Genomic DNA, 12,292 nt, shown 5'->3' on the forward strand with positions numbered 1-12,292 from the left:
ACCACTGAGCCCTGAACAACGGCAGCCAAACAATAATTAAAAGACTATCAATATTACTAATCTGAATTACACTGACGTAACTTGGGTACTGTATGTATACCAAAAACTAGTAAACAACAGTTCTCTACATCAGCACAAGTCATATGTCTTTACAGCGTTAGAATAAAATAAAGCACGGATGAATAATATCAAAAGTTTAACTACCTACAGAAAAACTACCTTATTCACATCATTATTACAAAGTAATTTCTATAATAAAATTATTTATATTTTCTATCCCAGTATTTCATTTGTAATAACAGTTTACAGGTTTTTTTTTAAAAAAAATTCTAACAATAGTCAAAATTTATTCCCTAATTATCAGTTCCAAACTCAACACTGAACTGTTATAACTCATAAATAATAAGTTTTAACTCATAGCCACCAGCGTTTTTTCGAAACTTTTTTTTGGGGGGCACTGCCCCCCGGAGCTCTGAGAGGGCCCCCCGGAGGAGACCAAAATAATACGTCTATAATATAACAATAAATTGAATAGCACCAGCAGTGCCCCCCGGAATACTAAGTGTAACCCCCGGAACATTGTTTCTGAAAGAAACAGTGATAGCCACAAATATCATTATTAAAACAACACTGCCAACGCCAACTACCTGTGTGATTGCAAGCCAACCTCTTTTCTATCCAGTAGTTTTGGTACTCCACCTACGGTAAGTTACAGCCGAGCAGATAACGCACGTTCAGGTTTCCACTCAAACTAAATAATCGAATTCATAGCTTTTTCAGTTTTCACGGATTTTTAATTCCACAGTCGGAAAGTTTATAAAAATAACCTTTATTGACTTTATTGACCGCATAATTATAATTTAAAAAAAGAGCCTAGAACGAACATGATGGAATTCAAATAAATACGAAGGAAGTTGAAAGAGATTGAAAATTTCTTGCATATATATACAGGGTGTTTCAAAACAACATCGACAACATTTAGGAGCAAGGGCGCCCATGTTGTGGTTCCCAGGAAGGGGCAAGCATTAGCGACATTTTAAATGTCTCAAATTTTGCGGTAACTATTCTAAAAAATCTATCGGGTTTTCGATCTTCCGAAGTACAATTTCCTCTAGAGAGGGGCGAGCGCCCCACCTTGCCCCCTTGATGGGCGCCCTTTTTTGGAAGATGATTCCTGACACCAAGATAAGATAGACCAACCTGGGTCCACAAATGCTTCCCTTCAGAGTTATAGGCTGCCGAAAACATGAAAAAATGAACTTTAAAGGTCCATAGCTCCTAGACTATGGAATCTACCGTAGCCGGGTCAAGACGTCAGTTAGGAACTAATATGTGCGCTATCAAAAACTACATGTTTCAGAATCCTGATGTACTCATACAACAATTTTTATAAAGGGAGTTTGGCCACGGGCATATAACTTGAAGTACTCACCATTGCCTCTTCAGGGCATACACAACATCCATAGCTGTCACTGTCTTCGTAAGCACCATCTGTGATAACGTTCTTCAGGGATACTTGCAATAGTCCTCGGGGTCTCCTAATAAATAAGGGACCGAACCCCCTACAAATCTCTTCTTTGCCCCTTACAACGGTTTATCGTTGTATTGTCATTATCGTTGTTGTCAGTCAATCTATACCTGTTTCATGAAAAGGATCAGAGGCGTAATAGCTGAGGAGCTATGCGAAAAGAAAGATAAAAAAAAAGAAATGTCTTGAGGTTGCTAGATAAAATAATAATAATAGATATGGGTGAAGAAAGTAAGAAGCATGTAACGGTTATTGAATGTAATGTGGTGAGACTTCTTTTGGAAATAAAAAAAAGTAAAATCTTGTTACCCTCGAAAAGGATTGTGTTAATTTGCTAGAATAATAATTATTCTGATTACTATTTATACGTACTTGTTGACTTGTCCTATTATGTTTATAAGCATATGCCCTTATACCCTTGAAGGCATACACAACATCCATAGCTGTCAGTGTCTTCGTGAGCACCATCTGTGATGACGTTCTTCAGGGATAATTTCAATAGTCCTCGGGATAGACCAAACCCCTATAGATCTCTTCTTTGCCCCTTCAAGGCATATACAACATCCATAGATATCAACATCTTCTTGACGATCTGTATACCGACAACATCTCTGATTATATTCTCCAGCAATACTTTCAATACTTCTCGGGTTTTCTCACGAATGCCTTCGTACATTCTTTATCACAACCACGTTCTATCCTTTGGTCAGTTACCATTAGCAGTTCGTGTCATTTTGATATGTTGCTGCTCCTTCTACGAAAGGACAAATATAAAGAAATTATTAAATCACTTATCATGATAAGACCGTGAATCTTTATATCTAAATAATCTTAGAAGAAGGTAAAGTTTAAAAGATCAATGTAATGTTTCAGTTTAATATTCCACGATTATGCCTATTAGGCTAAGGAACACGGATGATTAAGGCAAGTCAGCGGAATACTTGGTGGAATGAGAATGTGGGAGAAAACGGGAAAACCCACTGGCATATGCAAAACAAATTGGATCAAATACTGTTTCTCTGACATATGTTACTCACCCCGGCGGCCATTTTGGATCCGCAGTATTGGATTCAAGTTTCGGTTTTTCAAATGGAAATATATGCAAGAGATATATCAAAATCATGCACAATTTTCTCGGAAATGTATTGGTGTAGTGAGTTTTACCGTAGCTTGTACCATTTGCAAGGTATTGCATGTTAAATGTCAGGTACTTCACGAATATTGAACCAAATAGAAAGTTGTGTAGGGCCCCGTGTGTATATGTAATCTTCTACGTGATTTATCGTTAACGAAATATTCTCTGAACATACATACAGACAGACACACAGACGTCAATACGGAAATCGTAAGACTTCACACAAATGTGGTTGTATCTGGATTTACATTAGGCATTTTGACCGTAATACAAAGGAAATGGAAGGATTTCCTTGTTATAGTATAACATAGAAATAATGACAATCATTCATATAAATATAATAAGATTATGCCACCAATTTTGTAGAGTTTGTTTATACCTACAGTATTTTTACAGTTAGAAATAGTTTTCATTTGTCAACATCAAAAACGTAAGCGTAACTGATATTACTCTGCAATGTCTATTCCCGGAATTTAACATAAAATACCTTCCAAACGGTACAAGCTACAGTAAAGTTCACTACACCAGTGAATTTCCGAGAAAATTGCACATGAATTGAATGTATCACTTGCACCTATTCCTATTTGAAAAACCTAAACTTGTATCCAATATAGCAAGTCCAAGATGGCGGCCGGGGTGAGTAACATGTGTCAGAGAAGCAGTACTTGATCCAACTTGTTCTGCATTTGCCCACATTCATGTCCAGTAGCATCTAAAGAAACTAAAAGCAATTTTGTGTCCGAGTGGGGGCCACGGTGGCTCAGTGGTAGAGCGTTCACCTCCGGTGCTTGGGGTCCCTGGTTCGATCCCAGCTGTGGACTTTGTGGTGGACAAACACCGTATCCGTGGGTTTTCTCGGGGTTCTCCCATTTCCTCCCACTTTCTTCATTCCACCATTTCATTCATTTCTCATCATCACCGTCTCCTTTAGCTTAACCGGCATAAACGTGGGACGTAAAACTAAAGATTTCATTTCATTTTTTTGTGTGTCCGAGCGTTATAGTAGTGCATGATTGAATTCCAGATATATGAAGGCCAATAAATATGCAAATTACCGGTATGGGCCGCTAAATTAGTACAATGCACATTGGGCCGCGGAGAACTTCGCATGTGAATCAATTTTACATGAATCCCGAGGGGACGCTTCGTGAATGTACACTCATGTCCAAAATTATTGTCGCATATCTATAAATATGTTGTTGTAGGAATATAATTTGATAACGAATTCGCCCAGTATTTCTCATAATGTTAGTATGTGTATAATTAGCAAAGACATGTATGTGGAAAATTTCATGTCTAAAGAGCAATAAATAAGAGCAATAAAACGAAAATAAAACTTTCTTGTCCATTTAGCAACATTTTGATTTATTCATTCTAATTTTCGTATTTATAATTCTTTTCCTATGAAATTTACCACAAATATACCTTTCCCAATTATACACATAGTATAAGAATTAAAAGTATCCTGCAAAATAATTATAAAATTATATCCTTACAAGAAGACAGTTATAGATATGCGACAATCTTTTTGGACATGAGTTTACCTTGTTAGAAGGGTGTGATCACCACGGACAGCGATGCATGCTACAGCTGGTGTCATGCTGTTTACAAAGTTGGTAATGAGCTATTGTGGTATGGAGTTCCATTCCTCCACCAGCGCTGTTGACAACTGCTGGATTGTTCTTGGTGTATTTTGATGTGCTGCAAGTCGTTTCTCTATTGCTTCCCGCATGTGCTCGATGTGATCAAGTCATGAAAACTGGCAGGCCAGTCCTTTCAACGAATATCCTCTCGTACGAATATGCTCCACTATCTGTGCTGTTCGATGCGGTCGCGCATTATAAATCATAAATAGGAAATTAGGGTTGACTGCACCTCAGAAAAGACGCACATGCGAAAGAGTACAGTGTGACAATAACGTTAACCGGCTAGTGTACCACGTTCAAAATTTTCGAGACCAGTATGTCCATGCAACATTATGTCTCTCCACATTTGAACAACTGGACCACCAAAACGATTGTGTTCGACAATGTTCCTGAGTTCATTGTTTGGTTCCACCTCTCACCAGATGAACAGACTCAGACTGAGTCTGCTCTCATCTAACCAGAGAACGTAACCCCTCCTTGGTTTAGTATTGATGTTCTAGGTCCCACCGATATTCAGACGTAAACTGAACAACGTAATACCCATCAGGAAAAGAGACAACATGTTGTCGACGTACAACTCTAAAGGTGAGATTGTGTGTGGATTGTAATCCTGTTAAATGTGTTTACGATTGTATCCTTTATTTGTCATTAATCCGTTCGTTCTTGTTGCACACTACAACGATCGTCCACTGCTGTTGTTGACCATGGTCGACCACCACCGCTCCTTTGCACAGCATTGCCTATGGTTTGGAATGCTCCCCGAAGACACTTATCATACTTCGTCCATGTTCCAGTTACCCGATCCCCCCTCCCGTGTAAAGTCATCCAAATGTTGCATACGGCCATTTTGTTGGCAGTAACACTACCACAATGCACCTTAACAGCGTTTTGACGGATATACTCTGTCTTGTTGTCTCTTTCATTCAATTGTCTCCTGTTGTGGGAGCAGACTCATTTGACACTAAGGTCACGTCACGCAACGTGCAACATACTGGCATCAATCATTTCAGTTATTTCCACCGAGTTCCTAACATTTGATGTCACTTTGCCTATCCTGTCCTTAAATTTTTGCTCACCAGTATACATACATAGCTATAGTCTAGATTTTCTAGAATGTTAAATGCCAACTAAGTTGTTTTAAAATCATGTAGGATAGAGACATTTGGCTACGGATTGTTTATAAGGCAAGAAATGCAACAAACATTTTTTCCCATTCTGCTATTAAGCGAATACTTTCATGAATTTATTGCAAGAAATGTCCACTTCAAACTTTTTTTTTTTAAATGATATTCTTTAAAGTTTAAAGCTTTGTCGTTAACTCCGAGTAAGATTCGTTTCCTGGTGCATTAAAACGTTTAATACTAATGTAATATTTATTAAAATACATAACATCATTACTTTTCTGTATTATTCTTATGTTTTCTTACATAATACAATTTACTATCAAAAAGGAGAACCAAATGAAATAGACACACTGAAAGATATACAGAGTGTTCCTGCATAAACGGACAAATTTCGCATATGTGTTTAGCATTTCAATGTAGGAAAAACGTTTATTTGTTAATTTAATCAGAAATTCGCCTAATTACGTAGCTAAGGCTAATTAAAGGTAATTAGTGAATTTGGTCGTAGGATATCAACACTGAACAAAAGGACCGACAAAATTTGCATACGTATTCAAGCGCTCAATACAAGAGAAAGGTTTATGTACGACTTTGGTCGGAAACATCTAATTACAGATGGGGCCGAACTAAGGTAATTCACCCTATGACCAATTCTACTAATTACCTTAAATTGCCCCTATATCTGTTATTACGCGCTTCTGACCAAAGTCGCAGGTATATTTTTCTTCTATAGAGGTCCTAAACTCGTATGCGAGGTTTGTCGATCGAATTATTCCGTATAACCATTCTACAATCAATCCCCTAAATATCTTACATTGGGTCCATCTCCGTAATTAGGTGTTTCCAAGCAAACTTAAAGATAACCTTTTCTCTTGTATTGAGGTCTTAATCACGTATACGCAGTTTGTTGGATTATTCTCGGAACATCCTGTATGTAAAATCGAATACACCAAGTTCTTAATGTAAAACAAGTTACGATGTTCAGATATTAACGTAATTTTGATCATGATTCAAAAATTCAGTTTTTCAGGCTCTCAATTTGAATTTTCTCGAAATGATGTAAAGTGCCATACAATAATTTATACACTATACACATAATTATATAAACCACATTATCTATATTCTGTTATTATTGAGCTTTATGTAGAAAATTATTATTTTTTTTCTTTTTTTAGGTATTCTTCACGGAGGTAAATTTTCAGCAAATTTGACTAATAAATGCTTCAAAATAGAAAGCAACTTTGAGAAAGAATTATTTTCCTTATGTTCACATTGAGTCACGATTCATTCATGGCTCACATAGACAAGACTGACGGAATACATAATGACAATTTCAGAATACAGTAGTGTATTATATATTTGCCTCTTAGATATTAAGTAGAGTAGAGGCGTGACCGAAAATGAATTTACGATAAGAAGCTAAGTTTTAGCTAAGATTTTTAAAAGTAGAGAAAAAAAATCAAACCAATATCGCGTAATAGGTCTATTCTGTATTTATTTGTTTGCTGCTGAAACAATGTTCACATTGAAATTCTCGTATTAATTAATCTGATTTTCTCAAAGGTTCCATGACTAAGTAAGTAAAATTTCCCTAACCCATTAAACCATGAACACTCTCACTTATGGTAGATTTAGAAAAAAAAAAAATAAAAAACAACGGCCTCTACCAACCTCAAAGATGAGCAGTTTTTCTTTGTTTTTTTTTAAAATACACTTTAAGCTCTTTCTTTTATTATTGTAAATATGTATTTATAAGTTGAACTTCCTCTATTTGGAATGCAATACACCAGTGCGAAACTATAATTATAAACTAATGATATCTTTAATACATGTAATTATATCAGCATTCTGAATGCACTCACAATCATAAAGAAGTAAAAATATATACAGGGCCGACTCTATCATATGTGTAACACGTGCATTTGCATGGGGTGACAAGTTACGAGGGACGGCAAAATTTGTCATAACTACATGGTTGGACCGACATGACTTGAAACGCGTAATATGGTCTGATGAGCCCTCTTTCACCTTATGTCCTACAACAGGCTAAGTTTATGTATGACAAATGCCAAAGGAATCTTATGCTTCAAAGTTTCCCACCCCAACTCTGCGATGCTGTGGACCCCATCCTGATAATCCTGGGTCCTATGATTATGCCTATGTGCGCATTCTAGGTGGTAATTCAGTCCGCTGGCGCTCTTTATGCATGACTTCATGAACTATAATACCACTCATGTCCGCCAAATCCCCAGACTTCAAGATTATTGAAGATCTGTGATCAGCTCTGAAGCTCAGAGTCCGGAGCAGATGTCCTCCACTTTTCTCGCTGAGTTCTGCACTGCATTATTATTGATACAATATTCCTCTGGAAATCATTAATAAATTATATGCCTCAAACTCACGACAACCAGAGATGTTCTCCAAGCTGACGATTGTCTCAAGCCATTGTATTAATAAGGTAATTTGTATTTTCTTCAAGTGTTTCAATTTTTTGCTAGTAATATGCATATATATTAAAATTACATCTGTTACACGTATGTAACTTATAAATACGTTATACTTAATGAATTGAGTACTCTAAGTATAGAATCCCCATCACCCTTTTATCACACTATTCAAATTAGAAATACTCCCGGTTAAACAATAGATTTCCAAAAATAGAACGCTATAAGAAATATTTAGATATTTTTTAATGGAATAAGATTCCTAGCAATAAGTTTTATCCTTGTATTGAAACTAGAAGTATAAACCTATTATTTAATTTCAGAATTGGTCCCCAGTGTTTGGAAGTTAATCTTAAGTACACGCCATAAAACGATAGTAACTTTGTGAACCTTCCTGAATAAGTTTACTAAAATTAGCGATATTTACCACTTACTACCTTTTACAACGTGAGGTAGCATATTTCATGGCCCTCCACTCATTCGACCAATTTTGATTTTGATTTTGATTTTTGAACATCTGGCCGTCCGCTCATTCATTCACCCATTCCATTTCTTTACTTTAAAATAAACAGTGATTTCAATAGCATTCAAATAATAAACGATGAAAGAAAGTTATGTTTTGATTTATCTTTAAAAGATTTACAATCCAGTGTTGTCGGTAGAATAGAGACTTTTTCTGTGATTATTCATGCATTTTTGATCTAGCTAGTACAAAGAGATAACTAAAACTTACACATTTTGGATAAATATTAGTACGGTAAAACCCGTCAATTTTGTAAGTTGGCCACCTGTCTATCTTGGAAAATTGGCCGCATTGAAGTAATGTTTACCCTACGATGATAATGATAAATTTAGCTGCGTATCTTGGCTACGCAAAACACTATTTTGTTATTTTTCTTAACTTTTTCGTATTCCCATACAAGAGATAGATATTCTGTATTTGTGACAGGAAACAAAGAAGCATGGATTTCCACAACTAGTTCTTGGAGGTCAATGACCAGAATACTACCCTGATAAAGGGATGGTGAAAAAAGATGTCAATAAGAAAAAGTAAGTATAGGAATTCAAGAAATGGTTGTATATACAACACACAACGTTACCCACATCATTGTAGACATAAATTATTCATCTTCACAATACAATACTTACCACACAGCTTCGAACCTTCCTTCTGAAACAATGGAATGCACATTGTTTCTCTCGATCTTATAACACCACTACATCTATCACATACACAGACTGCCGGTCCTTCATGCCTAGCGCCTACTCGTAGAAACGGGACAAAAGACGTTCAGCGTACACTATCTACCTATATACTACTCCCATCTACCGACTTATGACAACGTGTTCGGAAATACACTTACTGGCAGAATTGCAAACATGGCGAAATTGCGCACACCTATCATATATACAAACTACAATTCTACATTTTGAAATACCTGTAACATCTGCCCGCTGGAAGTACCACTAGTAGTAGGAGTTTCAAACCATGGATCCGTTTTTATTTGCTATATAGACACTCTCGTACGAGCTGGTACCAGAAGTTTGTTTATAAGAGATTTACATGCTGGAGACACCTTTAGTTCTTTCGGGAACATCACTTTATCTTGAACTTGCTTAAAAATAAAACGAAGAAAAAAGTGAAAGTATAAAAGAATGATATAAAATTCTCCAAATACTAACTATTGAATACTTTACATGTTTAAGCCTACTGGTGTTTATCTATTAAAATGCTACAATAGCAACAAAAGCGTTTTTTTTTTTTACAATGCTAGCATGCTTCATGCTAGCCCCTTACAAGGGTTACGCCCTTTTCTCGGGAAGAGAAGGAATAGTAATATGGAAAAGAGTCAGCAGGGATGGTCTAAGTAATTTAATAATTTATATGAACTTTATTGATCATAAATTATATAGTATTGAAGTACCATAGCAGACATTATGGCCTTTAGCCATAATCATTAGGATGGGTGATGAGAGGGAGATGAGGGTGAAGTGCACTGAACGCCACAATACAGTAAAGGGAAGGGTTAGTTAGACGAATGCATGTTATCTTCCGATCCTGGGGCTGCTCAGGATCATGATGAGAGACACAATGAGCCCCGTGGGGCCGCGGTGGCTCAGTGGTAGAGCGTTCACCTCTGGTGCTAGGGGTCTCGGGTTCAAACCCTGCTCCCGCCAAGTGAACTTTGTGGTGGACAAACACCGTGTGCGTGGGTTTTCTCGGGGTTCTCCCGTTTCCTCCCACTTTCTTCATTCCACCATTTCATTCATTACTCATCATCACCGTCTCCTTTAGCCTAACCGGCATATCCGTGGGACGTAAAACTCAAAAATTTCATTTACTTTACAATGAGCCCTGTTGGAAGAGATGGATTACTGTGCATATGATGGGAAGATGTAGTACGAATCTGAATGAATGGCAAAGGCTGATGCGATGTCTTCATCAGAATGATTTGGTGGGAGTGAATAACGATATAAAGTAAATAGGAGGGAGAGTGGCGGGTGGCGCACAGGATGTTGTGGAGTGTAAGCGATATCACTGTGTAGAATATCAAGGAAAAGGGGATGCTTCTGAGCCACTCTATTGGTAATGTAGGAAAGTCGAAGTTTTTCAATATGGTAAAGGACGTGAGGAAAGGAGGTGCGATCATACAGATCCTGTGTAGGGCTGGGTAGCTTGAAACGATATGCAATACACAGGGCGTGTCATTCTAGGATCTTGAGCTTGTTTTAAAAGGTTGAATGTGCAGCATCCCGGGCTCTAACCCCATAGGTGAGGACGGTTCGTAGGAACACCTTATATGTTGTGAGAATGGTATCTGCTTGTAGGCCCCAGGTTGTGCCTGTGAGTTGGCGAATAAGATTCAGTCTATTGTAGGCTTTAGTGATAATTTGAGCTAAGTGAGTTCGCCATATGAGTATCATGAAATGGGGCCTTTTTTTTAATGCAAAGAAATCATCTTGAGTTTCAAATTATAGGGAATTTAATGCTGAACGCAAATGTGGCGTTGGTTTTTCGAATCTTACCTTTTCTTAAACCATTTACTGCAAAGTATATTGAAGTAGGTTATATGGAGTGCTAAAACCAGTCAAACAAACAAAAGTTCTGATATTTCAATTAAAACACTCAGTCAAAAAAGTCAAGTTTCGAATAAGTACAAAAAAGTAATCAATACAAACAAATTTTTCAGCCAAGGTAAATTATGATATCAATTCTCACAGTTCTTGACATAAATCTCGCCATTCTGAAAGTATTTGAGACAAGGGCGGCAATTGCCTCCCCCCCTGAGTTTGAGATTTATATAGCTTTTTATCAATAAAATAGTAGTAAATCAGTGAAAAACTCAAAATTTTACTTATATCAAGGGGTTTTGCCTAAGGGTAACCACTTGATCAAGGCGTTTTGCCACCACCACCACCAAGCAAAATCTAAAATGACGCTTCTGATTTGAGAAACTTGCCCAAGTGGTTACTACAAGAGATCGTAAGTTATCGTGGCTGAAGAATTTGGCTGTATTGATTACTTTTTTTTTTTTTTTTTTTTTTTTGTACTTGTTCGGAACTTGGCTCCCTTTTGACACGGAATGTTTTGGATTGTGATAATTACTAAAAACATTTTTAACAATTTGATACAGTTAAACTTTAATGCAGGCTACTTGGATTGATGCGTGCAGTCATATCATTACACTTCATGGCGTAACAAATAGAAATGAAAACAAAATGGAAGAAGAACACGTTCTACATGGATTGTAGCGCCGAGGAGTAGCTAAGTAAATAAGTACATCTGAAGCCGAACTTGCTCTTCAACATATATATTTCGACTTAATAAAACTAACGCATAATTTATTAGTACTAATAATATAAAACTTACCTTTAGCAAGTTATTATAGTTGGAATCATCGAAAGGAAGGCGTCCAAACACAATGGCGTAAAGCACTACTCCCATGGACCAAATATCAGCCAAGTGAGGTTGATAAGGGATGCCTTTCAGAATTTCAGGCGACGCGTAAGCATAGCTGCCACAGAAGGTATGACTGAAAGATGAATGACCATCCCGATAATGCATATGTCCACGAGCAAATCCAAAGTCTGACAATTTAATATTGTAATCGTGATCGAGTAATAAATTCTCACATTTAATATCCCTGAAAATAACAATAATAATAATATAAATATTTTCCTAAACCAGTATCATCTTATACGTTTAGAGACATAGAGAAGAAACATAATGAAATATGAATATCAAATTACGTATTATACAGGGTTAGCCTAAAAGAAACACACAACATTAATGGTCACCCAAAGAAAGAGTTTTAATGACATGGTGTGGTGACACTACTTACGTGAGTTGTAGGGTACATCTGCAAGTTTTTGTGGTACAACTACAGATGTTCTATGTGTGATCCTTTGCTTAC

General features: G+C 36.8%; 2 protein-coding genes across 3 annotated transcripts in view; one reads left to right on the top strand and one right to left on the bottom strand.

Annotated features, from left to right (window-relative positions):
- LOC145668129 (atrial natriuretic peptide receptor 1) overlaps positions 1-12,292 on the top strand; it is a 2,711,550-nt gene that overhangs the window by 620,202 nt on the left and 2,079,056 nt on the right. The gene's annotated exons all lie outside the window — the stretch shown is intronic.
- The window catches only part of LOC145669060 (testis-specific serine/threonine-protein kinase 4-like), a 110,956-nt gene that overhangs the window by 83,782 nt on the left and 14,882 nt on the right, over positions 1-12,292 (bottom strand). The window contains exons 4-6 of the mRNA XM_081737420.1: positions 11,749-12,022; positions 9,317-9,493; positions 1,901-2,282 (exon numbers count right to left, since the gene is read on the bottom strand). Of these exons, the coding sequence (XP_081593546.1) occupies positions 9,386-9,493; positions 11,749-12,022 (382 nt within the window). The 3' untranslated portion in view covers positions 1,901-2,282; positions 9,317-9,385. The remainder of the gene's footprint in view (positions 1-1,900; positions 2,283-9,316; positions 9,494-11,748; positions 12,023-12,292) is intronic.

The sequence above is a fragment of the Thermobia domestica genome, chromosome 13 (genome assembly GCF_964235325.1).
Source record: "Thermobia domestica chromosome 13, izTheDome1.hap1.1, whole genome shotgun sequence".
NCBI lineage: Eukaryota > Metazoa > Arthropoda > Insecta > Zygentoma > Lepismatidae > Thermobia > Thermobia domestica.